At 41.2% G+C, this 27,827-nt stretch overlaps 2 protein-coding genes across 6 annotated transcripts; one reads left to right on the top strand and one right to left on the bottom strand.

Annotated features, from left to right (window-relative positions):
- The first annotated feature begins 93 nt into the window (after window positions 1–93).
- LOC121864187 (sodium-coupled monocarboxylate transporter 1-like) lies at window positions 94–11,762 on the top strand. The gene is made up of 11 exons (XM_042363193.1): window positions 94–655; window positions 5,977–6,110; window positions 7,308–7,496; window positions 8,131–8,285; window positions 8,647–8,787; window positions 8,902–9,120; window positions 9,274–9,392; window positions 9,910–10,064; window positions 10,339–10,520; window positions 10,751–10,851; window positions 11,125–11,762. The coding sequence occupies exons 1-11, from the start codon at window positions 412–414 to the stop codon at window positions 11,301–11,303; spliced, it is 1,818 nt and encodes a 605-aa protein (XP_042219127.1). The 5' UTR covers window positions 94–411; the 3' UTR covers window positions 11,304–11,762.
- Window positions 8,645–24,838, bottom strand: LOC121864188 (prolyl 4-hydroxylase subunit alpha-1-like). 5 transcript variants are annotated; one of them, XM_042363198.1, is made up of 13 exons: window positions 24,733–24,838; window positions 19,310–19,495; window positions 18,674–18,834; window positions 17,455–17,634; window positions 16,902–17,068; window positions 16,567–16,755; window positions 16,028–16,269; window positions 15,584–15,692; window positions 14,964–15,084; window positions 14,365–14,526; window positions 13,661–13,812; window positions 9,839–10,085; window positions 8,645–9,158 (listed from the first exon to the last, which is right to left on the bottom strand). In XM_042363198.1, exons 1-11 carry the CDS (start codon window positions 24,750–24,752, stop codon window positions 13,721–13,723), a joined length of 1,629 nt encoding a protein of 542 aa, XP_042219132.1. In that variant the 5' UTR covers window positions 24,753–24,838; the 3' UTR covers window positions 8,645–9,158; window positions 9,839–10,085; window positions 13,661–13,720. The 5 variants fall into 5 exon arrangements, with proteins under 5 accessions (XP_042219132.1, XP_042219129.1, XP_042219131.1 ...); XM_042363195.1 differs by having other exon boundaries at window positions 19,310–19,529; window positions 24,733–24,828; XM_042363197.1 differs by having other exon boundaries at window positions 14,365–14,511; window positions 19,310–19,529; window positions 24,733–24,827.
- Window positions 24,839–27,827: the final 2,989 nt, after the last annotated feature.

Genomic DNA, 27,827 nt, shown 5'->3' with positions numbered 1-27,827 from the left:
CCAAGTTCTACTCACAAACACACTCACGCCAAAGCTGATTGGTTGAGAGAAGCAGCACTGACCAAATACGAACACTGTGGTGCCAAACATAGGCTGTAGATACCCTGCGGTGCATTATTTGTTTATCCAGAATTGTCTGTAAATTTTCATTTTCAGATATCTTTCCTCACAAAAAAGTACGGCAACTTTTTTTGTAATTTGATCCGTAAATGATTGTTGAAGTGTAAGATAAGGGGCAACCTGTACGACAACACTTACCTGGTGATATAAGCTTAACCTCACTAGGCTGAAAGTGGGGCCACTGTCAACTGTCAGCTGCAGCAGTGTCCAGTGTGTGTTTAGTCATCTGAGGTGAGGACGATCTCTCAGCCAGATCGCCTCTAACAAATACAGTAACTTCAATTCCAAAGGATGAACTCGACGGAGGGGGCAGCGACAGTGGAGGTGTTTGGGTCCACTTCGAGGTTCAAGGTGGTGGATTATATAGTGTTCAGCGCCATGTTGGTTATCTCCGTGGCCATCGGGGTGCACAGCGCCCTGAGAGGACGCGGCACTTCCTCCACTCAGGAGTACTTGCTCGGGGGGAGAACCATGCCCATCCTCCCTGTCGCCCTCTCACTTCTCGGTGGAGCCATATCGGCCATATCAATACTTGGTCAGTACACTGTCATGTTTTAATTTTGTTTCGTTATATGTTTAATTTTCCACAAGCTTTGTTTATTTACCTTAATTTCAGCAGTATTTTTAAAATTCCCTTATCAATCAAGTCCTCAAAAGGGAAAGGAAATCATTAACAGATGTCACAGAAATAGAAACATTTAGAAGATCAATAAGAAAAGCAGATCCCAAATGACTATCCATTTCGCGGTAAATAAGGATAATACTAATGGTAAATCTCGGTGAGACACTTCGAGGTACAGATATCAAAGATTATTTTCCACTCGATATATCAGAGAACCTTATGATTGTATGACAATATATGTGACCAGTTAGGAATAAAATTTTAAATCATAAGACGATCCAGGAAGCTAATTTTTCAACAGTGGGCAGCTAGGGAAAGTTACTTCGATTGTAAAGATTCGCTTTTCAAGAACGAATATCACAAGCATGTATAGTTAAAGACCAAACTATATAGGGAAGCTAAACTTTAAATTGGCATATCGTTAAAAAGCAAATAGTTACGGGTTTATCTGTATTAGCCAACAAAGCGAAAACCAGGATTAACCATATGTTAAATAAATGGATATGTAGGATTATAGAAGCTGTGAAAGCAATATTACATTTACTGAAACGATGAAATCCATATTAAAGACCTCAACGTGTGCAGAGACTAACAGCTGCCCGCCAACTTAAAGACTACGGGGTAAATATGAGTCGGTGATAGATGAGGCGACTACAGTATACTCCATTACGTGTAAATGCTTCTACCATAAAATGGTTTAAAATGACATTGGTATGTTTGGTGAGTATATTAACACCTACGTTAGGATAGATGAAAGAGAACACATTATAAAACGACATTAATTTTCTTAGCTCTGTCAGCATTACAACACCAACAGAACGTCAGACTGCTCCCCTTTATCTATTGAATTCCCATATATCATAAAAACCCGATCAAAGCTAAGTACATTATCTCCTCTGTTGGTGCAACTATAAACAACTCTAGCAGAGTTGATAAGCAAATATCTAAAACTAGTAATGAAGGGGGATGTAACCCTCCATCCCCTCAGGATCTACACCTCAGGCCTTGCTGCAACTTAGAGTATCATATATATTCCCATCAACATGTAAGGTAATACAGTATATTATATAAGTAATGGTGTTAAAGTTTGGTGTAACCTTGGAAAGCCTTGGCTTTGGCTTCAGGATTTTTTGAGTGGATGGCTTTGACTTCGAAGCAGGAGGCTTGGCTTTGTCCCAAGTCTTGAAATTTGGTGAAAACATATGCCGAAAGGAAAACTTTTGGTGCGCTTTACCGTGTGGTAAGGCTCTCATAATGTTTCACGAGTTATAGTTAATCTTTGGACAAAACCGCGACACGACTTTTGTCTTTGATTGTACATTAAGACTAAATGTGTAGACGTCGAACTGTGTGTGTGGGTACACTTGCCAACAAAGGTCCCGTCGCCTCGCCTGCCTTTCTTCAGGAGACAGGACTTGTGTAGGTGTATACGGTTCCATGACAAAACCCCAACGGGGCTGTCATTTGTCAACACTAACCTAGCCTAAACATAAAAGTGTTTTATTTTTTTTTTTTATATATGAGACTGGGGTTTTGTCCGTTGGGGTTTTATCCGGTCACCGGTGTATAGTGTCCTACAGTGGTATTTTGTAAGTGGTATGGTGGCTGTGACGAAAGTCGCAGAGTTGAGCGGCAACATTGTAAATAAATGCACAAACATGTTTCCTGCCTTACTGAAAAAATATGAGGTAGCCCCCCCTTCCCTGTATCTATGCAATGCCGGATTTAGACCTGTGGAGGCCCATGGGCAGCCTCTTTGTGGAGGCCCCCCTCATTATAACTACCCAAGAGGGTGGGATGGCGAGTGAAGCGAACCTAAACATCTGGGAGTTCCGGGGGGCGCTGTAAGCCCCCCGGGAAAATTTTGAAATTTGAACACTTCTTTGGAGAATTTTGAAGCCATATGCAGTTATATTGAGGAAATTAGAACATTGAGAATTTTTTTATTAACTGTATAATTATTGATAGTGTACAAATTCCCAACACACACACACACAAAAGTGAGACATGACTGGAGTCATTCATGTGGTTTCAAGTCGACCAGCCCTGATATAGCTACCTCACATGTCAAAAATTTTCAAGAGACTTCACAGAAAAGAATATATTATTAGTTATTACAGAGAAATGATTCTTTGCATTGTTAATCAGATAAACCTCTACTCAAATAATGGTTCTGTCCAAGAATGCATGTATAGGCTTCTTTAAGTCCAAGGTCAGATAGATTCAGAGTAAGTATTAACTCAACTATTAATAAAATTTAAGTTTTGCATCCAAAAGTAAAACATTTGCAAGACATGTTCTAGGAAATGACAACTGACAAGATCATTCATCACTGAGAGGCGACGACTTCACTCAACAAGCACACATGACAATTCTCTCTCTCATTTTACATCTTCAAGACATGTTTATGTCTGCTCGTGGGAAGTTCACGAATCGTGGACGACGCAAGTCTCCTCTTTAATCGACAGACACATGACAACTGATGTGCAGATACTACACGACCCAACCCCCTCCGACCGAATGTCAACAAACACAGCACCCTGATGGCATTCGTAATGGTAGTGATAAAGAAAAAAAATATTTTATTTGTATTTTTTTAGTCTCAATTTCGTTATTCCATGTAGTTCATTTTTAATATATACTTGTTTGTGGAATTCTAAATATATTATTAGCAGCACAAACAACAGCATTCATTAAAAATATACCGTTCATAGGAAAACCAGGTATTCATGAATTTCAAGGAGTAGCTAGCCTAATTTTTATCACGCTTCTTGCTGAACATAGTTTTACGTGATGGAATAGATAAACATGAATTTTAAAGAATGAAAATAAAAATAATCCAAATGAATAAACAAATAAATAAAATATTTTAATATGTGGAGGCCCCCAGATTGTGGAGGCCCCTGGACAGCTGCCCACTTTGCCCACTCCTGAATCCGGCCCTGTATCTATCTTTTTTTATTATTTATTGGGCAATCCCCTACATCCTTGTGTAAGGTGAAGCGCAGAAGCGTTTACAGGGCCCAAAAGGGAAGCATGCTAAGTTCATGCTTGCCTTCATTTCTCACGAGTTAAGAACGTAGAAGCCTGAAGAGTCAAGGGCATAGAAGCCTGAAGAGTCAATGGTTTATGTCATCAAGTTATTGGAAGCTCCAACAACTTGTCCCTGAATACGAATTCGCAACTTTCGACTTACACCAGGTACCCACTTTACTGCTAGGTGAACAGGGACTAATGGGGGCTAGGAAGTATGTCCAAACAACTTCCACCGGCCCGGGAATCGAACCTGTGACATCTCGCTTGTGAAGGCAAGAGTGGTACCACTGTACCACCAGCACCCCCCCTGTGTCTATGTGTGGTGACGAGAACCTCCTGCCCAACAGCCACAACTTCATCCTCGGTGTGACAAAGCATTAGAGGCTCGAATTTGCTGATACTTGACACGGTTTAAGAGACGTGTACTGTATATTCTGGAGACAAATTAGTCTTCAAGTTGGTCCTGTACTTTTTAATACTGTTGTGTACATCGTCCACCAACACTGTGACCCATATTTCACTTCAGTCTGGGTCATCTATATATTAACGCTGCTTTTCATCACTTATTATGTCGGAACCACAAAACCACCCCTTTAAAAAAAATAATAAAAATCCGAGAAAATACCAGAAAGTTCCAATCTCCTTCACCTAATGATATTCAAATACTAACATCCCAGATACTGCCAAGTGTCTAAGGAATTTTGTTCGCAAGTATACATTTCTAGATTTAGAAGACGGCCACTCTGAGAGGACAGGAGCTAGGAGTTCTGAGCTCATGGAACGAACTACCAAAGAATGTTATGACAGCACCAATTGTGTGAGCTCCTACAAGTGTTCAGGTTACATTCACGAGTTATGCATGTCTAATACTTTCACAATAACTTGATAAACAGAAAACAAACTAAACTCTCCATAAGATATTTGCCTTACCAATAACAGTCCCTCAGTTTGGTAATCAATCTTTTTATTTAATCATTGTTACTCTTATCTCCATATTGTTACGAGTTGGGGATTTAGAATATAGTTAAAAGTCTACCCAGATCCCAACAGGCAACAACAACAAAAAACAAAGACAATCGGACTATAAAAGGGTAGACAAAGGATGCGAGTTTTTGTTGTGTATAATAAAGTACCATAAATTCCTTAACAAAATATTCAGCTATCTATAAGTTACCCTTAACCATACTTAACCTAAACATTAACAGTATATACATATTTATACAACAAACAATAATTTGAAGCAAGTGGACGTGGGGGAGGCAATATAAGATTACAAATACTTAAGTGCGGAGCTGAGATGGCTGACGAGTAAGGCTGAGTATTGTAGAAGACGGTAGGTAGTCACTGTGCCGTAGGTTTCCAGGATAGGTGATCCTGTGGTCACTTCCCAGAGTGTAGTCTCCTCGAATTGGAGCTGACAAAGAAGACTTTGAGGAGGTGACGCAACAACCAGGATATGGAGAAGGGAAACCCCGGAGTGGTAACTAAGACGAGTCATACTCGTGTTTCGTCCCTAGATGGCGTTGCTCGTGGTGCTGGGTAGGTAGATCATGACAATTGGTGGCGGGGTTCGTAACAATATGCAGTGTGCTAATGAAACCCAATCCATCATCACCCATCCTTCCTATATACCATTCACACAACCCATCATGCTTTATCATGCTTCCCCTACTCTGTGCAATTTCCCTTTAGTCAAACTTAATCATCATTCACTGCCTTTATTCCTTGCATCTCTCGTTAATGGTATTCATTGCCTCCTCGACTCACTTTTTACACAGTTTCAATATAGTTTTACATATACATCCGTGTGTATATTAAGCCAAACTAAACTGAACACTGGTAACTGTTTGTGTCCTTCAGTCCTGTTTGAGTTCTCTGCCCCATCCATGAATGCTGAGACTCATGAACTTGTGAAATCAACACAATAAACGACCCAGTGCACCATCTATGGGCCTTTTAACATTTGTGTGATGTCTTGGATTCACAGGTTCATGATCCTCGGGTAGGAGAACTGACAGCACTCTTCCCTGACTGTAAACACCTCTCCCAGTCCACCATAGTGTTAGAATGCATAACTTGGCATCTAATCGTATTCCTGATATGTGTGTACTGTACTAAGTGATACTTAATGTGTGTACAGTACTTACTGATACTTAATGTGTGTAATAAGTGATACTTAATGTGTGTACTTGATGCAGGGAATGCCACAGAGATGTACTTCTATGGGACACAGTTGGTCATGAACCTTGGTGGGTGTGTGGTGGGCACCCTGGTGATGCGGAATATCTTGCTGCCAGTCCTCTATCCTCTCAACATCATCTCCATGTTTGAGGTGAGTCAGTGAGTTAGTCAGTTAGCCTGTAAGTCTATCAGTCAGTTAGTTAGTCAATCAGTCAGTCAGTCCACAAACATTCAATTAGACACTCATGTTCAAAGTCAGTTTGTCAGTCAGTGAATTCATCCCCTTAGTTTATAATTTTTATTATTATTTGAAACACAGTACAGTAATGTACTGTACTGAGATAGATACAATACTGTTGATACTATCACAATGCCGTGTCTCGCCCAAGCTTACCCCAAAACACACAGAGCTGGACAACACTGATATGCTGCAATGGCTAGCTTTAATAAGGGTAGACCTCCTGAAGCACTCTCTAGGTTGAAGAATAAAATCCTGGGCAAAAAGGACCAAGGCATACCTACCTTATTTACATATACCTGTATTTGCAAATAAAGGGTACAGGACATAATATAAAGGCACTTCCTACCTAATTGGGAGGTTAGCATAAGCACCACTGACTCCCAACCCTCGGACAGGAAGGACCAACCTTAGCTACATGGTGTGCTCAGAGACAGGAGAAAGAGAGGCCAAGACAGACATGTCTACAGACCAGAGCTGGAACAAGGAGAAGAGTGTCCTCCAGTGAGGGTGGTGTGGAACAGAGGAGGCAGCCAATGGGCCCTGACCCAAGCTGGTGGCCTAGTAAGCTCCACCCATCGACACATGCCAGATGAACATTAATTAATTTACAAGCTTACATAAGGTTTTAAATGAGAAGTCAGAATATTTATTTATAAGAGTGCAAGAGGCAATTAAATATGAGCAAAAATACATGGTATAACAATGGGAACATATAAATAATAATTAAATATCGGGCAACTCAAGTGGCCGCGCCCATGACCTAGGGATGAGGCCTGCATCTCTTTACTTCCGGTGGGTGATGAAATACCTTGGCTATCCTAGTACGTGGTCCTAAGCACAGTGGGCCATGCTGTATGATGCAATGACATAGGAAAAATCCCATAGTCTGAATAGGGAGGAAGCTGAGCTCATAGATAATACAGATATAAATACAAATATAAATACAGTAATAAGGACGTTCTCGTGACAATACAATTACCTCGTAATGTGCGGGAAAGATACAATACTGTACTGAAGATACAATAAGCGTTGTGTGTACTGTATGTAGGTGCGCCACGTATGAGACATACTGTTTAACTAATGGTACGGTCCTCCTCTCACACACAGTACATAGAGATGAGGTTCAAGTCACAGCTGCTACGGAAGATGGCGACGGCGATTCAGCTGCTGGCATCCATGGTGTATGTGGGAATTTGTCTCTACGGTCCGTCCCTCACCCTCTCCTCCGTCACCAGCCTCCCCATCTGGGCCTCCTGCCTGATCATGGGTTTCATCTGTTCCTTCTACATCACTATTGTAAGGCGACTCACCTTGACTTATAGTTCACTCCACCCTCACTCATCCTCATTTCCCAGCAAGATCTATATTGATTGCAGTAAGAATGTAGATGTATATTGCAAGTGGGTTATTGTGCTTTTATATTGTTATTTATTGATATAATATTATAGTTACGTACTGTATTGTTATTTACCAAGGAGCAGCTTCAGTCATATCACATCATAATGAGGTAAACAGGATGGAATTTGGCGGGAGTATCGGAAGCCTGCGGCTGTGTAGCAACAGGTGAAGATCAAGACCAGTAAATATTTAGGTTTAGTAAAAGTTAAATTTAACCTTGTAGGGACTTGACTCAATAGAGTGAAGGTACAGTAGAATTGAAGTACCTGTATAGTATTATTGATGTTGGTGATCACAACCCAGGTATCACAGTCTTAGGACATTAGAGTTGGTGAAATTAATTCATTGGGGGTTAAGGAGAGCTTTAAAATAAGTCAGCTTGAAGATATTATTGATAGTGTGATTGAATTTGTGGTAGCTTGCAGAACTACCGTATGTCAGTCTAACTGATATATAGGCAGTGTATTTTCTCTTAGTTTAACTTGAGCCCAGCACATGTACGTGGATGACACTGATGCATACAGATGTACAGGGCGGGGTGAAGGCGGTGGTGTACACAGATGTGGTGCAGACACTTATCATGTTCGGCGGGGTGTTGGTGGTGTCCGTTTTGTGCTGTGTACAACTAGGCGGTCCAGGCATTGTGTGGACCATCGCTGACCAAGGCGGACGACTTGAGTTCTTTAAGTAAGTTGTCACCCAATACTCTTGTCTTCTTGATTATTGTTTCACCTTCATATTCTATCTGCAACAGGACAAGGAATCTTCTATCTCTCATGCCTGTTAATTATATTTATTTATATTTTTTCTTTTAAATTTTTTCTCTCAATATTATCTTTGCCAAATTGACGATTCTCCCAGTCAATCTGGTATGAAAATTACCTCTAATATAGATAATGTGCCAGTAGTAATTAGTAGTACAGTAAGAGTAACGCCTTACTTTAAGTACTTATGGTTGTAGAGTTGGGTGTCACAAGTGAGCGTCTGTAAATGAGGTAGCTGAGACAGCGAGAAGTCACACACTAACACAAATTCTGGGATTGGGCAGCATGGACACTAGTCCTTTTGTGCGCCACACGTTCTGGTCGACACAAGTGCTGGGGATGTACGTGGTGCTCAGCATGGCCGGCCTCAACCAGCCGCAGTTCCAGAGGTTCGTCTCCGTCAAGAACCTGAAACAATCACAGTCGTAAGTCCAATTCATATTCTTCTTTCACACTTTCTGTAAGCTGTTGCCAATATGAGCTAAAGCTGTATTACCTTCTGGCTTTAACTAACTTCCACACTATTTCATGTGGACAAGACTCTGCATTTTGTTCATCGTGGGGCTGTTCATGCTGTGGGGAGTCTTCTACTTTTCTGGCCTGGTCGCCTATGCCGTCTACAGCGACTGTGATCCTCTCACCTCTGGAAGAATTGAAAAGCCTGACCAGATCATTCCCTACCTGGTGACGGACAAGTTGAGTCACCTGGTGGGTATGTCAGGTCTCTTTGTGGCGTCTGTGTATGGCGGCGTCCTCAGGTGTGTACCCTGCCGGCCCCTGTACACTCGCACACATTCTGTAATTAATGTAACACTGAAAAATAGTGAAAATTGACGTTTGTATTATCATTTGAAAATCTGTTAACTATTATCCATTAAAAATAAATCAGATTTTGTTAATATTCTCTACAGCTCATTGTCATCACATGGGAACTCCATAGCGTGTATCATCTGGGTGGACTTCCTGAAGGAGAGAGATTACTTCAAGAACATCAGTGACCGCAGTGCCACCAACTTCATCAGAGTCTTGTGTAATTTGTGTCTTTTACATTTATTTGGACTTAAATTTCAACATCCCTTACATTTATTGTCAAGAAATTTAGTTGGATATTTCCTTTGATTTTATGTTGAGAGGTTACGTAAATTCTCTTATTAACTTTGCTTTTACCAGGAAGTGAGAGGAATTTTGCTATAATTCACCATCAATGAAGACATTTATGTCAATACTACATAGAATATTAACATTAATTCGAACATATGATGAAGGTGAAGAGGATGAGGGGGGAGGCTGTAGGTGACAGTAATGTGTCATAATTCTAAAAGACTTGTACATTAATTGTTCCCTTAACTGGTAAATTTACAACGTATCTAAATTTCCTGCCTACAATAATTTACAATGACATCGAAACTGTACTGAGACTTTACCGTATCTACCAGCTTTCTCTGTCAGTTTTTGGGCTCATGTTAAAGTACAAACCTTGGAGAGCTTGGAGTGTGGCACTTGTGTCGAGTGTGTGAGGCACATCTGGTAATGTTTTTTGTTGACAGCCTCCATGACGGGTGTGGTGGCCATCTGTATGGGTTTGGTAGTGGGCAAGTTGGGCACCATCTTCCAAGTGGCATATAGCCTCCTCAGTGCCATTAAGGGCCCCCTCAGCGGCATCTTCCTGGTGGGCATCTGTGCTCCCTGGGTCAACACCAAGGTGACGTACAACTGCCTGAAACTGTACTGATGCTGTAACTGCCAATGTCCAGCTCCCATGATTGATTAGAACATATTATAAAGTTCAAACGTTCTACAACTCCTTCTTTCAGTACCTGTGATTTATATTGCCTGAACCAAGACATATTGTTGACATATGATGAAAATAATCAACCAGGTTTCTGTTCATGTTGTTTATATAGTTTATTGTTATATAAAGCCTTCACGTGATTCCTGTGACACACACGCACCAATAACCAGTACTCATTATGCAGGGGGCAACGGTAGGCTTTACACTGGCCTTCCTGTTCAACATGTGGATGGTGATCGGCAAATTCGTTACGGGTAGCAGCACTCCAAAGAAGCTGCCCCTCTCCACCCTGGGATGTCCAGAGAACCTCTTAAATGTCACCCTTTCCACCACCACCACCCCCACCACCATTACTACCAGTCCTGAGTGAGTAATATAATATTTTATGCATTAATGTTTGTTTCACTTATCATGTCATTCAAAATTTTTACACTGTTAGTTATTCATTAGTTAGTAACAGTTTTGCAGGTTAGTTTGTTACATTACATTAAATTGGGTTAGGTTTGGTTCGCTAAAGTTAGGTTAGATTATGTAAGGTTTAATTGTAACATGACTGGGAACCATTTGATCTGTACTAATAGTGTGTGTGTGGTTAGGTCTGGCAGCCACACCATGTATGACATCTCTTACTGCTACAACGGCATCACAGGAGTCCTCAACACCTTCATCATCAGCACTCTCGTCTCCCTCTGTACAGGTAACTCACTCATTGCTGTGTAGGTTACTCATTCAGTGCTGTACTGGTAACTCACTGCTGTACAGTTAACTTATTGCTGTACAGGTAACTCACTGCTTAGTTTCTTTATACATTCTGTAAAACAATACTGTGTTCTCTTGGTTCTTTCAAAGTGGAAGTTTGGTGAAGTTATAACAATTAGTGTCAGGCATATTACAGGACATCCAGCCATGGACAAGTATCTTATATTTTGTGACTGCAATAATTGTTTAAGTAACTAGTGTGTGGTGGCAGGTCCGATGGCGCCGCAGGACGTGGAGGCGAAGCTAGTGAACGCGACGGCTGCTCGACTGTATTTGTGGCTGTGGAGGCTGGTGAAAGGCCACCACCATACTGCTACTACCACCACACCAGACAAGGAGGCCCAAGCACACATGCTCTCTCCTCTCGATTTACAAACCCCAATGGAGTGATCTTCGGTGCTAAGTGTGACAATCAATGCAATGAAAAGTTGCAGCCTCGCACCTTGTCCTCATACAGTACATGACGTCTCGGCCTAGTACAGTACCTCTCAGTTTCGTAGTGCCTATTCTCTCACACACATACACATAAATTCACAGCCTACTGAGAAGAGTACAATATGTTTCTTCCACCTTTATTTGAATATACTGTATGGGCAAAATCTCTGTATTTTTATAAATTAAGTTTTCATATCCTTTACTTGCCATTACTTGTGTCTTTACAGCATTAATAAGTCTACTGTATATTCCTTATATTTTATCACTTATCTGTACAGCAAGTGATGTCTTATCATTGTTACGAGTTGGGGATTTTGAATATAGTTAAAAGTCTACCCAGATCCCAACAGGCAACAACAACAAAAAACAAAGACAATCGGACTATAAAAGGGTAGACAAAAGATGCGAGTTTTTGTTGTGTATAATAAAGTACCATAAATTCCTTAACCAAAATATTCAGCTTTCTATAATTTACCCTTAACCATACTTAACCTAAACATTAACAGTATATACATATTTATACAACATACAATAATTTGAAGCAAGTGGACGTGGGGGAGGCAATATAAGATTACAAATACTTAAGTGCGGAGCTGAGATGGCTGACGAGTAAGGCTGAGTATTGTAGAAGACGGTAGGTAGTCACTGTGCCGTAGGTTTCCAGGATAGGTGATCCTGTGGTCACTTCCCAGAGTGTACTGAACTCTCCTCGAACTCGAGCTGACAAAGAAGACTTGGAGGAGGTGACGCAACAACCAGGATATGGAGAAGGGAAACCCCGGAGTGGTAACTAAGACGAGTCATACTCGTGTCTCGTCCCTAGATGGCGCTGCTCGTGGTGCTGGGTAGGTAGATCAGGACAATAGATGGCGTGGTTCGTAGTGCGGGATAGGTAGATCATGACAATTGGTGGCGGGGTTCGTAACATCATATATTTACCGAGTATCTGAAATTATTTTACAATTAACTTCATCGATACTTACAGCTTCTCTTTGATTTTGTTAATAATATATAAGTATACTGTCACAGAGAACACCAACACCCTGGCTAACCTTTAACCCACTAGTAAATATGTTCTTTATTCGTGAGATGTGCAGGATACTTGTATAATGTCCTGCTCTGGTGCTTTAAATACAAGTGTTTACTGGCCAAGAGGTGTGTCAGGTCATTCCAACTTGTAAAAGTAATATCTCCGTTAGCCGGAATCCCTCTTAACCAGAACTCTCCGATAGCGAAATTTGTTCGAAAATTTCTGGAAAAATTTGGGTTTAGGAACTATTTTCCGAGGGGGTGTTCTGGAAAATTCAGATAAAATTTTCCCAGTGCCCCCAAAATTCCATTGTTGCAGCTAATGGAGATACTGTGTAACTAGTGTGTTTACATCTTTACCTTCTAGATTTCTACAATATTTTTATATAGTATAACAGGGTTACAAGTTCTACTAATGCTGTACGTGTCAGCACCATTTGTGTAGTAATATTATATATCAGACATAAGATTAATGATTACTGTATAATTTGTGTAATAAAACAAGTCAGGAAATTAGGATGTTCCCTTCAGTTACTCTTTATGTTATAGTATACAGTGTGCAGATATATCACTGCAGGTGCGTGTGATCCATGTACAGTATATGATGATAATCCCAAAGAAAAAAAAATAACAGGAACTTACGAGCATTTCACGTCTTCAGGAGTGAACAGAGACTGAGGTGGAGTTCATATATGGCCAATATATACATACAGAAAGAGAGAGTTGTCCACCCTACTCCCATCACTAAATGATCTTAATACTATAGTCTTTTCCAGTAATAAATTATTCAATTTATTCATGTCAACAGACTCTGTATACTTTAGCAGACTATATACTATAACATTCCTACTAATGATTGAATTACAAGGAAAATTTGAGGAAGCAATAGTTTAGTCAATGCAATGAATATTATCTTTCATATGAACACACAAAGCATTGGATTCCTGGTCTGTCCTAACACTTTATTTATGTTGTGTAAGTCTAACTACAAGATACTTCCCCGTCTGCCCCATGGAACCTTGTAAATACAACCACCTACAATATTTGGAAAATTCTTGATTAGCATTTTCTTTACAGCAGAAGAATTACTGAAAGGTATATTTAAATTCCATGCTTGATGATAAGGAACTTACAAGAATTTTTCACTGAAAGGCAAGACTAAAAGAGTTATTGCATCATGACACAAAGAATCTCTTTAGTTTTACCATTTAGTGAAAATAAAAACAGTCATCCTTATTTAGCAAAACGTCAGTTGTGTTCTGAGATTTTATCAGACATAATACCTGGTGAGTTTTGGTTGTTGGGAAGATTTGTGGTTACTGTAGAGTTTTGGTTACTGGGGTTCACAGCAGGGGGCGGGCGACGTGGGCGTGAGGTTGTAGTTGGCAGGGGACTTGCAGCGTCTGACCGCCGTAGAATATCCACTTGTTAATGACTGTAAAAACATCTATGTCACACTCAAGGCAATTATTACAAATTAACATTATCTTCTTTCAGATTATCGAGAGTTTGGTTGGAATATGCGATTAAAAAGTTAAGCAGAGCAAAACACTATCATTAATGTTGATGCAGGACGAGAGGTGTTATGTGAGGTAAATCATTTTAGTTTTCACCGATTTTCATAATAGTTGTATGGTGTTTATACACCATACATTAAAGAAACATGAACACACACCAAAGCCCAGAATTGTTGGAATATGTTTAGACCTGCCTCAAGTTAAGCGTATATAAGCATTGCCCATAGACACACATTTTTAGCTAAATTTGAGACATAAATAAGGCATGTGCAAAGTTAAAAAGCTTTTCAGGAGTACTGTACTTGGAGCATGCAACAGGTGTGAATCATTCGGATCCTGATTTCAGTGTTGACAGAGTGGTATGTGCAGGAGCTGCTGTTGTCTCATGTTGAGAGTCTTATTTGAAAGTGAGAAAGTGTTTGATATAAAGAAAATATAAGATTAATTAGAGAGAGGGTAGTAAGTCTCACCCCATTTGTCACCGAGGAGTACTGGACAAGCGCCATGTTCCAGCAGGGGGTCCCAGACACCTGCATGGTCCACATTAAACCACACCAGAGCAGAACCTCGTTGGGGCGCTACACCCACACCAAGCCAAGGGAATACCGTCCTCCCTCCTGTACATGTGTTAACTATAATAAACACCATAATTCAGCCGATGAAACACACAGTGAGAAGTTTGGTCCAAATTCAACACATATCGTAACTTGACCGACCATACAAACTATATGCCATACTGAACAAATACTAAAACTTGAGACCAATAAATAAAATGGAGTTGACATACTAAGTTACTATGCTAGGTGTTGTATATAGATAGATAGACAGATACTCAGTATATAGATATTTTCTTTGTTCAATATTGTTTAACTACCCTTTGAAATAACCCCCTGATCTTTGTACAGTACAGTATATTTGTTTTACATTTATTAAATTTTTTTATTAAATATTTCACCGATTCTTTTATGTGTGTATTGACGTAACGAGTGAGATCGTTCATAGGAATATTTTAAGTATTAGTTAATTGTATTTAATTTTCTGTCTCTTACACTTATTTTTAATGTCTTACCTTGTGGTACATCAGTGAGGTATATGAGGAAGGTGGCAAAGCGGTGGAACTGGAGGTAGGGGGTGTTGGAGAGGGCGTCGTGGTGCACCGAATAGTGGCCTCCAACACCGTAGTTCACCACCTACACACACACACACACACAAATACTTCATTGTATATACAGTATTGACCCTGCTAATACTTTCTTATTATCATATATCATCAGGAATTATTATCGCCATGTTTTAGTAAAAAATATACTACACCCCCTGTGCTAATGTGCATTTAGTGCTTCCCCAGAGTTTGTTGGGTTAAGAGAAAGCTAATTGTCATAGATACACTGAATATTATTGTTTCTGGTTGCCATTCTCTATTTATATGATTTCATTAGTTAGTTTTGTAAATTGCCCTTCATAACACAGCAATGCTCAATCTATTCCCGCCTCCTTCATTCATTTTATGTTATCTTAATACCTACTAAAATCCCAGTAAGTGTTAATGGAGCCCTGCCTACCGGAACTACATTATATAAGCAAAAATGTGACATCCGGGTTGAACATTCCATAAAAAGGAAAATCTCTTTCACTGCCTCTTAACGCACGCACACACACACACACAGACAGAGTGTCTCAGGGTCCCACCTGGTATGCCTCAGCTCCGTAATGTTGTTGGGCGTTGACCCCTAACAGGTGCTCGATGCGCTGAGTGAGGCGGGGTAGTTGAGGGCTGTCATGTTCCCACAGCCACGCCCTGAGGGAAAGAAGTGGAGAGACTGAGTGAGGATGGGTATGTGAAGATTTGTTATTCTCCTATAATTATGTCTTAAAGGAGGGGCCGAGTGAGATGAGACATTCCGCAATCTGGGTATTTTCGGAACAGCGCGACGCCTTGTGAGACTTCCTAAAACATGGGGCAATACTGAAATGGGATGAATGAAGCAGTAATCTTCTCTTGTATGGCTGTGCGTCTTGTAAGTTATGTCTCAATGCGATTCCTAAAAAGCCCAAGATTCCGATACTGTACACAACTCTATGGCCACATGACAGCTTTACGTGGTTGTGAAGGATAATGGTTGACATACTCACGTAGAGCTGGTGCGTTGTGGCCCCACCCGGGACCTGCCATTGTGCTGTACCGTGCTTGACTCTCCCAGGAAGACTGCCGCAGTCTTCTGCACCTCCTGTGCCTCCTGTACGCCCACCACGCCCATCAGGGTCACTACATAAGGCCGCAAATAATGAACCTCCATCTTCAGCGGCCCGATCACATACAATGGCGACCCGTTGCTCACGTACCGACAGTACAGACGCGATGTTACGTTCATTGGCTGTAGGGCAGATAATGTTTCTTACTGTATGTAAGAGAGTGACTGGTGATACAGCAACTTACAATGTCAGCTGTTATGACTGGTGATGGTGACTTGTGATGGCAATGGTGATAGCAACATAACCAACCTACAGCTCTGTCGTGAATGGTGCTGATGGTGACAGTGAATAACAGTGGTGACAGTCAATGTGGTGATGGCTGGTTACTCAATGTATAATAAGAAGCAACAAAGTGAGGAGAAGGACAACACAATGAGGAGGAGGAGGAGGACAACACAGTGAAGGGGAGGAGGAGTTACCCTAAGGTCGTTCCCTTGACACAGCTGCACATATTGGTCGAGGCCCTGAAGGCTAGACCCCACCTGGCCCAACATCGTCTCCTGCTGGCGGTGGTACTTCTTCTTCCTGGCCAGGGTCTTGTCCAGGGGCAGGGCATGTGTACTGTGGCTCTTGCTGCGGTGACCCTTACGCTCCAGGACTTGGTCGTGCTGTCCAGGAGGATACTACGAGTTGAGTGCCTGGGTGATGCCATATTTAAAACCCATATACAAAAAGAGCAGTGAATATATATACAGTACACTATAATATAAAGTTGTATGACGATTTTACTGGATAAACTGGTATATACTCTTACCATCTTGGTGGCCTTGGTGAGTTTCTTGGTAAGGCTGTGGAGGTCAGTGTAGTGGTGACTGATGTTGTTGTCGTGCCAGTGGTCAAGGGCCGCCAGCAAGAAGTCGACACCTGAGTTCCAGATGTTAACAGCGGTGGCGTGGGAGCCGATGTGGTGCAGATCCCACACTATCGAGGGAGGAGGTGTCAGTGACACTACCTCACCTGCTTAACTTGCTTTTCATCACATTTTATGAATTAAAAAAGTATATATACAAGTGGAAATATTGCAAGATGTCAAATGTACATTAACATTATATTTAAACACAATGGTACTACGGGTGCAAGTACTGTACTATTCATACAAGTGCAGGTACAGTGAATTCAAATTAATAAAGTGGCATATACATTATTCTGGGCAACTTTCAAAATGTTAAAACAATGATTATTTCTGACAGACTGACTGACTAAAATACTGACTGCCAAAGCTGCTAGTGTAGAAGCTGTAGAGGACAATTGTGGGGGGGGGGGGTAGATCAAGTTGTGGAGGCAGCAGGTGTGTAAGGGAAGTATACCTGTGACGGGGAGGCCGGCGGAGATGGAACTTGGGTCGAGGTGGGAGGATAGGGAGGCGTGGGTGAGGGCGGTAAGGTTGAGGGTGTAAAAATCGTGTAGTCTGGCGAGGCCGCTCATCACGGAGGCAAGGTCCTCCTCAGTGGTGATACCGCTGCTACCCCGCCGTCTTAACATCCACTCTGTAGGGAAGATCCCGTAGAGCAGGAGTTCTCAACCAGGGGGGAATTCCCCCCAGGGGGGGAAAACTGATTCGGGAGCAAGAGATATGTTCGATGAGAAATCAATCACAGAATTTTGGCCCTTGATGTGCGATTCCTACCCAAAAGTGGCAGAAAGAGCTATCCGTGCATTGCTTCTGTTTGTGTCGACATATCTTTGTGAGTCAGGCTTTTCAACTCTGATGCAAATTAAAACGAAGCAACGTAGTAGATTAGAGGTAGAAAATGACCTGCGTTGTGCCCTTTCAAGCACTCCTCCGCGTATCCCAGAATTGGCGAAGAAAAAACAATCACAGGTTTCTCATTGACTGTAATCTTCATCTGAATAAAATTAATTTCAAATTTACAATATCCTGGTATTCTATTGAACTTTTTGTTGATTGCATTATGCTTCAGTTTGGTCTGTTAAGTAATTCATTATAAATATAAAAAAACTATTTTACTTTTATTCAAGTTTTATAAATCCATCAACATTTTCAATTGGCATTTAATTTGTAAAACTCCACTATAAAAATAATCCATGTAAAATTGTAAATGTACAGTATATGTACTAATATGGAAAAAATAAGGATTTTCAGGATTATATGCATATTATTTGGAATGCACTTTTTGAGGCAGACAATCTTGGAAAGGAGGGGGGAATGGCATTCTGACATATGGTGAAAGGGGTGCATGGGGCAAACAAGGTTGAGAACCACTGCCGTAGAGAATCCATGTATAAACTAGGCTGACCCAACCTACTGTAATTTAGACATTCTGTTATATGATAATATGCTACAACTTAATTATTTTTTTTTATCATACATGAGCTACCGGTAATTCCCATTAAGATATATAAAGACACAGTTTTTCGGACAAAATCCAAGCCAGACAGGGCATGAGGACTTTATGAAACTTGATGAGGTTAAAGTTTATTCATTATCATAGTGGCAGGATTGTGTCCGGTGGGAAAGTGACTGATACTCTATAGTCTGGGGGTACTTTTTTCCATACGACTCACCGATGTCTTGTGAGAGGCCGTGTAGGTGGTTCATGGCCTCCTCCAGGCGCGGCCACCCAAGGGTGAGGTGCTTGGTGAGGGCGTAAGCGTGAACAGGGTGGTGGGTGAAGCCTTCCTTCCCCGCTCCTGCCGCCACCAATGCATCCCACGAAGACAGATACCTGGGGACGACCATACATCACAGACACAATTTAATAAAAATGGTCATTGATATTCCTGCAATATGCCCATGAAGGAGGAGTGACAAATATGTGATATGTTGTAAATCATCCTGGCTTTAATTGGCATGAATTCGTAGTAACTACTTTTCTTGGATAGCTTTCTGTTGTATCAAGACGCTCAACGGGGAAAAATATTGTTTAAAAAACTTCATTACATAAAACTTGCCTATCAATATACATATTTATTAAGAAAGGAAGAAAGACAGTTTATGTAGCAATAGGTATATCTGGTGAAGTTCGCTTCGACAAAAACACCGCCAAGAACGAGCAAACAACAGTGCTCGGTGCCCCCTCCACTGCGTAAAGGGAAATGACTAGATGGGTCTCCTAACGGGTTATTCTACAGTAGAGCGAGAGAGTGTGGCTGCACAGAGGGGCGAGGTTTGATGTACAGTATATAGTAATATTGACTCACCTGGCGACGACTTGTTGTGTCCTCTCCAACACCTCATTCATCGCCCGTAGTCTCTCTGCTGCGCCTTTTTCCTCCTCCAACAGCTGTGTCAGGTGGTAGGTGGAGGTGCCTAGAGGAGGGGTAAGTGGCACCTGCCGCACCTTGTTCAGCGTCTCCTCCGTTAGATCAGATACAGGACGCAGGGTCCTGACGGTGGCAAAACTGTCACCCACGGCCACCGCTACCACAGTTACCAAACACCAAATAAACACCATATTGACACCACCTGCGGTTTAGACTATATTCCAATAAAATAAAAACTCAAAATTACATATGACGAAGTTTTTCCCCAACAATTTATTTTCATTATTTACTTATTCATTGTCATGTAAAGGAGAGCAGCGACAGTAACGTTTGAGTTGTCAGTTTTCGCAGGTCACACAAGTCTTTATTAAGTATGTGGACAAGATACTGCAAGTTACTGTCCAAAATTTCCAATATCAGATCTGTGGTTTTTCTCAAACACACATAGTTGTTGCTCTGAAATAGGTGCGCAAATTACTATAACAGTCATATACTATACGAAATTGGGTAAAAAGATAGAGAAGTCAAGTTGTTCTTTGTTCCCTCTATTTCTGACTCAGTAGTTCACAACTAGCATCAACACACACTACAAAATACAGGCATTTAATTATCTATGGCTACGACGTATTTACTTGTCCCCCCTCATCAGTCTTTTAAGCACAAGCGTTCTATAAAAACATTGTCGATAGTATTTTCAATTATACCCAAAGATCTGTTTAAGCAATACTAATTATATATATATATATATATATATATATATATATATATATATATATATATATATATATATATATTATTTAGTACATATAACACGCGGACTTTGAACATATAATCAACAACCTCACCAGGCAGAACTCAACACTCGACCTACTGTGTGGGACCAGGGAATGTTGCCGAATATATATATATATATATATATTTTCATGTCTGAAAAGGCAACACAGTTATTTAGGTTATTGCTTATCATCATCTACAGTTCTACACTATAGTCTACACTATATCAACACTTCCCGACCACTTAACGCGACTTGTTTTATCACACAACTGAGCAGCGGCAGCTGGAATGAGTTCCATGGGGTCCTACCGCACACTACACCAACTGACCAGCAACTGAGGTGTGAAGCAGATGGCGTCATATGGTGCATATATACACAGAAACAACAACAAAAAACCACACACACACACACAAGTAATCTACAACCGGCCAGCAAAAGACTCACTGAGGTCTTACCGTCAAACAGTAGTGTCACTGACCGCGGGCAGAATCCGACATAAGTCTGCACCAGTTTACATGGGCCCTTGATGTTTGTGTTTGCAATGTCCCATGAAGAAGTTTATACATCCAAATATCAGTACTTGCTTCGGCAGTACATATACTAGTATGTACTCCATCATTTTCTACACCTAACGTATTCTTCACCAAGTTTACTTGCAAGTAAAAATCTAGAAGATGTATCTACAGTACAGCGTTTAGGCAAAATAATAGCGAACATAGTTTTGTGTAAATGATGGAGTAAATTCATGTTTTGGTTGTGTTGTGTATAAAGGGACTTTGTAAGCACACATTAAATTAAGAACAAGAAAACTTAAGTAATTTTTCTAGACACTTTTATCCGGAAATCTAGAGTTAAGATTTTTTCATTCCATTGTTTCAGTTTAATCTTAAAATGATAACCTATACAAAAACACTACACTGTCATAAACATATTGTAGGATAGTAAAAGCATTCGTTTATTCATCCAAACAGGAATTAGCAAGGAAATATGAAAATAAGGAACAACTGCGGCAATTGTGAGGCGAGGTAACGGACTGGCGGTATGGCGGTGAGGGACCTCTTCCGGTAAGCGAGCAGCAGGTCGGCTCGTTAGCAGCTTACTGTAGGTGGTCGGTCACGTCTCTGTTACGCACTGTTGGCAAGTACTGGGCTCCTGAATATATCTGAACCTGCTCCAGTGTTGGTCAAGTCTGGTCTTCAAAGAGCTCACACTCGGTGCAGTCACAACACTTTCTGGCAGGTTGTTCCAAGCAGTACCGGATTTAGACCTGTGGAGGACCCCCCCCTCATTATAACTACCCAAGAGGGTGGGGTGGTGAGTGAAGCGAGCCTAAACATCTGAGAGTTCCGGGGGGCGCTGGGAAAATTTTGAAATTTGAACGCTTCTTTGGAGAATTTTGAAGCCATATGCAGTTATATTGAGGAAATTAGAACATTGAGAAATTTTTAATTAACTGTATATTTATTGATAGTGTACAAATTCCCAACACACACACAAGTGAGACATGACTGGAGTCATTCATGTGGTTTCAAGTCGGTTCATAGGAAAACCAGGTATTCGTGAATTTCAAGGAGTAGCTAGCCTAATTTCTATCACGCTTCTTGCTGAACATAGTTTTACGTGATGGAATAGATAAACATAAATTTTAAAGAATGAAAATAAAAATAATCCAAATGAATAAACAAATAAATAAAATATTGTCATATGTGGAGGCCCCTGGGCAGCTGCCCACTTTGCCCACTTCTGAATCCGGCCCTGGTTCCAAGAGTTCCGAACTTTCACTTTGAAAATGTTTGCCTTTACAGTTTTCTGGATTTACGGCTTCTTCAACCTTGAGCTGTGACCCCTTGTCGGGCGAGCGTCTGCCAGCTCCAGGTATGGACACTCGACTGAGTAGTGGCCTTTGAGATATTTATACACCTCAATTAGGTCACCCCTTGCCCGTCTGTAGTACAAGGTAGGCCATTGCAGGTGCTCTAATCTCTCTGGGTAGCTGAGGTGCCGAAGTGCAGGCACCAATCTGGTTGCCCTCCTTTGTGCATTTTCAATCAAATGACAGTCTCTAGCATATTTCGGGGACCAGACGGGGACAGTACTCCAGGCGGGGAAGCACTTCACTCTTGAAAATCGTTATGAGGGACTGACCAATTAGATATCTGAACGACCACCTTGTAAGACCTGGTAATTAAGTTGCTTCATTCACCTTTTTCTTACAATGGCCCGAGAGCTTCAGTTCATTGTCAACATACACACCCAGGTCCTTTTTGCATTCACTCACAATTAATGCAGTTTCTTCATCCCGTTAGGACATATGATATGCCTCCTTACCGTTGGTACGCCCCAGGTACATCCTTTTCCACTTCGTGACATTGAATCTTAGCAGCAATTTCCTCGACCATTCTTGAAGCTCACAGAGACTTTCAGCAGCCCTTCACAGTATGCTTGGTTCTTAATTTCGCTAAATAACTTAGCATCGTCCACAAATATTTGCATGGAGGGGTGTATAGCTTCTGGCTGTCATTTATGAAACGAACAAACAACAACGGGCCCAATACACTGTCCTGTGATACCCCGCTTGTCACGGGTACACTTGACGATTTTGTACCATTAATCACCACACACTGCTTGCGATCGTGGAGAAAGTCTCCAATCCATGCAAGGTCACTTCCCCGAATCCCGAACCCTTTCAGTTTAATTTCCAGCCTTTCTTGGGGTACGCTGCCGAAAACCTTGGCAAAATCTAAGTATATATTGTCAATATTACCATTAATTCTGTATTAACAATTTCCTAAAGTCATAATTTCAGCATACAAGTATTCATAACTTAAGTTTATTTGAGGGGTAAATATATTAGAGGCAAAAATACCCATAATAAAACTTGCTCCCGTAATTATTCAGACCGTGACCGTCCGCTGTTTTTCATTGACACTGGGTTTAAATATACCCAATGTGGTCAAGTTTCACTCATGCACCGATCTTTGTTTGGATATTAAAAAATATGTTTTTCCAATGTAATTTTAGGAGTTTCGAACGAATTTGATATTCATTTCAGCTAGAAATCGATAATTTTTTAGATCCCCCAATCCATTATTTAACGAAATTGTTTTACTTTTTTTGTCAGTAAATCACATAAATAAAATACCAACCAACCAACAAAACCTAACCAAACCTAACCTGACCTAACACTATTTTTCTGATGAAACGAAACTCTGCAATTGACGTAAAATAATCTCTTATCACAATGTCGGCACAGCTCTCCACCTGTTAATCCGTATCTGGTTATTCTGGTACTGAAAAATCAAATTTCCGCTCCCGGCACCCACATATTGTTCATTGGATAAGACAAGGGGGTAAGGAGCACTGCATGATGGATGGTCAGACCTTCTCTGTGAGACGTAAACAACAAATGGCGACACTTGTGACTGACTAAATCTAATAATATTGAAAAATGAATATCTCGGTCATCCTTAATTTCCGGCGTAAATATCATAGAAGAAAAAGGTCTTAGAATTGTTTAAACATTACGAAAAACATTAATTACAGCGAGAGAAAGACCGGTGCATGACTGAAATTTCACCCCCAATTTTCACTGACTATATTACGGACTACTGTATTATATTGGGGAAAAATATTTAAATGGGTGAAATTGTAGTGGATTTCTCCCCTACAAACGCTGTTTGTCGCTGAGTAGCCGACCCCACGAATTCCACAGTGTGTGCCTCGTGGTCTAGGTCAACCAGCGCCGCCCACGGAGCGGGGGTCAACTACTAAGCCACGCCAACCCCCGCTATTTAAAACCTGACCTCGTGGTGATCGCTCTCTTTCTACCTACACCAACCAGCCAGCAACACCACCACCACCTCCTCCTCCTCCGCCTGCCTGGCGGTCCTCGCTCCCGCCGGCGAGCATGGCGACCCACAAGCTGTCCTACTCTGAGCACCCTCACCAACCAGCTCTCTCTACATCACGGTTGTAACCATGCTGCCTTCCCAGCACCAAGCTGCATTGTACATCCAATACAACACGTATACAGAGTACATTGTGAGTTTCATTTCTCCATCCCATCCTGAGTGAGAACCAAACATCACATACCCCACAAAATCATGTGCTAACCTAACCAAACCTAAAAAAAACCTGACCTGACCTGACCTAACATATATCTTAACTCGCCTATATCTAAAAAACTAAGCATTTGCACAAGAAAATGAATAAAAGGAAAAGCATAATCAGTGTACAAAACTGTGGTATAACTGCAGTTTCGGATAATATGGATTTCCAGTTCAGCAATGTGTTTTTCCGATTGTTTAGACAATTTTAAGACACTTCTTTTAAAACGTATCCCTCGCAAATTACTTAAATATACCGGAATCATCATAGACGAAAAATCTTAAAATTGTCTAAACAATCGGAAAAACACATTTCTCAACTACTAGGAGTATTGTCCAAAAATGCAATTTACCAAAATAACCTTAAAAAAAAAACCTTCATAATTTCTTAACCACTAGCGGTCACCAGCCGTATATTTGCCTTTGCTGCTTTATTAACTTTAGAAAATTAGTTACTAGAATTAAAAGAAGCACATACCTGCATCTGCTGTTTCCCATACACAGGTAACGTGGTACTTTAGTTGTGTATAATTTACAACTGGCAAAGGTGACAGCATCGTTACCAGGTAAATTTGTTTATTTACTAATATTCTGGCTTCTGAGCGTCCGCAGTTCCTTTACCCTCTATTAATAAGGCTAAAACGTGATTTAATGGCCTATATATTATGCTAGACTATTTATAATAATCTAGAATTTATTTAATCTAGTCATAGTCATATATAAATATATATACAGCTGTGCTAAAAACGTTTATGCATTTGGGAACATCTTTCTTTATCTATCCTCGACATTGGGCTCGAATCCAGGTATTACAGAGTGGTATGCACACTCAACTACAGTATACCAGTTAAAATGTAATTTTAGGAATAATATGCTGAATTATGTCCAAGAACCTCAAAAATTATTAAATTGGTCTTGACAATCGTTTCAGAATCATTAATAGAACAATCAGCTGTTACTGCATAAATCCTTGATATAATTCCAAAGATCTTCAAAAGTGCTTCCCCATCTGGAGTACTGTCTCACAGTTTTCTGGACCTGCGGTTTCTTCAGTCTTGAGCTGTGACCCCTTGAGATGCATATACACCTCAAGGTCACCCCTTGCCCGTCTGTAGTATAAGCTAGGCAAGTTCAGGCGCTCCAATCTCTCAGGGTAGCTAAGGTGCCGAAGTGCACGGACAGTGTAGCGTACTGTATGTGGCCAGTTGTCAATTCTCTTAGTATGGGCACACAAACGTACGTACATGTAGATATCTCACACTCAGGAATGAGGAAGGATAGAAACTCACAATGCACTTTCTGTATATATATTGTTGTACAGCGCAGAGCTTAGGAGTGACTACTAGGTGAGGAGAAACTTGCTCAGAGGTCCTGTAGGGCGAGGAGGTTTCCGAGGCAGCTGAGTGGTGAGGAGCTTGAGAGATGTTGCTGGTCCAGTAGCCGAGTGTAGAATGGTCTCCCTGGCCAGGCATGGCAGTATTTATACAATTTATGAGGATCAGGATTTGGGGTGAGCATAGCGAGAGGGCCAATCACAGCGGCTTAAGCCTAAGGTGTGAAACGCTCTGATCCTGAACCGGAGGTTGAAGGTCGAGACTAGGTCGGCGATCGTACCCCTACGTCCTCTGCATAAACCTTGTCTCTCGGTGTAGTTGGCTGTACGCTGATTGGCTGGTAGCCGCGCGGCCGGAGCTCAGTTGGGAGTTGTAGGGGAGAGGAGCCACTACAACAGTCCCTAGCATATCTCAGGGACCAGACGGGATGACAGTACTCCAGATAAGGAAGCACTTCACTCTTGAAGATCGTTACGAGGGATCGTCTCGATATCTGAACGACCTTCTTAAGACCCAATAATTTATTTGCCTGATTTACCTCCTTCTCGAAATGGCCTGAGAACTTCAGCTCATTGTCAACATACACATATCTAGGTCCTTCTCACATTTAGTCTCAAATAGTGCAGTTTCTTCCTCCCATTGGGACATATGATACGCCTCCTTACCATTGGTATGCCTCAGGTGCATCCTCTTACACTTCGTGACATTGAATCTTAACAGCCATTTCTTCGACCATTCTTGGAGCTCACAGAGGTCCTTCTGCAGCTCTTCACAGTCCGCTTGGTTCTTGATTTCCCGAAATAACTTGGCGTCATCGGCAAACATTTGTATGGAGGAGTGTACAACATCAGGCATGTCATTTATGAAACAAACAAACAACAGCGGGTCCAATACACTGCTCTGTGGTACCCCGCTTGTGACTGGTATGGATGATGATTTCGTGCCATTAATCACCACACACTGCTTGCGGTCATGTAGAAAGTCTTCTATCCACGCTAGAACAGTTCCCCGAATTCCGTACCCTTCCAGTTTGATTTTCAGCCTTTCGTGGGGTACACTGTCGAAAGCCTTGGCAAAATCTAGCTAAATTTTGTCAATATTACCACCCCATTCCAGAATATGGTCCAAATATCCAATACCTTGAGCAATTGTGTTAAGTAGGAGCGCCCTGGCATAAAACCGTGTTGGCAATCTTTTACAAGGTTGTTTCATAGTAAATGTTCATCGCGGCATCTCTGTTAATACTCTTAAGTAATTTACATATTATACTGGTCAGGCTCACCGGTCTATAGTTGTTTGTGGAGTGACGATCGCCCTTCTTGAAGATAGAACTCGCATAAGCCACTTTCCATTCACCGAAGACCTTTTGTTCATCCAGGCATTTACAAAACAGGATCTTCAGGGGCTCGGCAAGCTCGTTGCACAACTCTCTTTAGCACTCTAGGATGCACCATGTCAGGTCCAGGACTCTTATGGACCTATAGACTGGACAGTTTATTTCTAATACCCTCCTCTGTGAACACAATGTGGATCAGTGCTGTGTCGAACCGTCTGTACAAATGTATTCCTTTTCTGCAAGTGACTCAAGATTTAGTGGATTACTCTACCAAATTGTGTCTTAATATTGAAACTACATTGTGAGAGACAGGATGACTGATGGAGTTAGGATAAGATGGCCAAGTGGGATTTGGACGACAAAATAGCTACATGGGGTTGGTGCACAGGTTGGCTGGATATGATTGGGAAGACAAAGTAGCTTTACCCTTTTCACGCTAACCTGACCCATAAGCCATGCCCCTTGCCTATAGCTACAAATAGCCGATTGGTTCCCCCGGGCATTTTACCTCCCCCCAGACTGTGCGTGTAAAATTGCGTATTTATATTGACCTTTTATGAGAATAATTTAAAATTTTCTAACATCCTCTTTGAAGTGCTAATGCTTGGAAATCATTTGCATTTTGATAGTTCAGATATTTAACATGTTAGATAATAACAGGTCTGCTCACCAATTGTGAACACATTTAGTTTGAATTTTCTATAAACCAATCGGCTATTAGTACAGGAGTATAGAAGAGGGGCGTGGCTTATGGTCCAGGTTCTTCTTGTTAGGTTTGTTGTGGTGTCATATCTTGGATGGCAACAGCAGTTTGAACAGCATCTTTCCAACTGTGACGTCTGTTTGATAAGTTAGATCATGCTCTAATAATGATGAAGGAAGAAGGATAAAAAAACAATCAGA

Source organism: Homarus americanus, unplaced genomic scaffold, assembly GCF_018991925.1.
Source record: "Homarus americanus isolate GMGI-L3 unplaced genomic scaffold, GMGI_Hamer_2.0 scaffold26351, whole genome shotgun sequence".
NCBI lineage: Eukaryota > Metazoa > Arthropoda > Malacostraca > Decapoda > Nephropidae > Homarus > Homarus americanus.
This window is presented reverse-complemented; position numbering and strand designations above follow the sequence as displayed.

Excerpts from the sequence above, each read along its gene's own strand:
- LOC121864187 (XM_042363193.1), top strand. The coding sequence starts at position 412 with ATGAACTCGACGGAGGGGGCAGCGACAGTGGAGGTGTTTGGGTCCACT. Across the intron at positions 9,393-9,909 it reads CAACTTCATCAGAGTCTTGT|CCTCCATGACGGGTGTGGTG; the intron begins GTAATTTGTGTC and ends TTTTGTTGACAG. Across the intron at positions 10,065-10,338 it reads CTCCCTGGGTCAACACCAAG|GGGGCAACGGTAGGCTTTAC; the intron begins GTGACGTACAAC and ends CTCATTATGCAG.
- LOC121864188 (XM_042363195.1), bottom strand. The coding sequence starts at position 24,811 with ATGCTGTCACCTTTGCCAGTTGTAAATTATACACAACTAAAGTACCAC. Across the intron at positions 18,835-19,309 it reads ACACAACAAGTCGTCGCCAG|GTATCTGTCTTCGTGGGATG; the intron begins GTGAGTCAATAT and ends GGTCGTCCCCAG. Across the intron at positions 13,813-14,364 it reads ACTCCTCGGTGACAAATGGG|TCATTAACAAGTGGATATTC; the intron begins GTGAGACTTACT and ends ATGTTTTTACAG.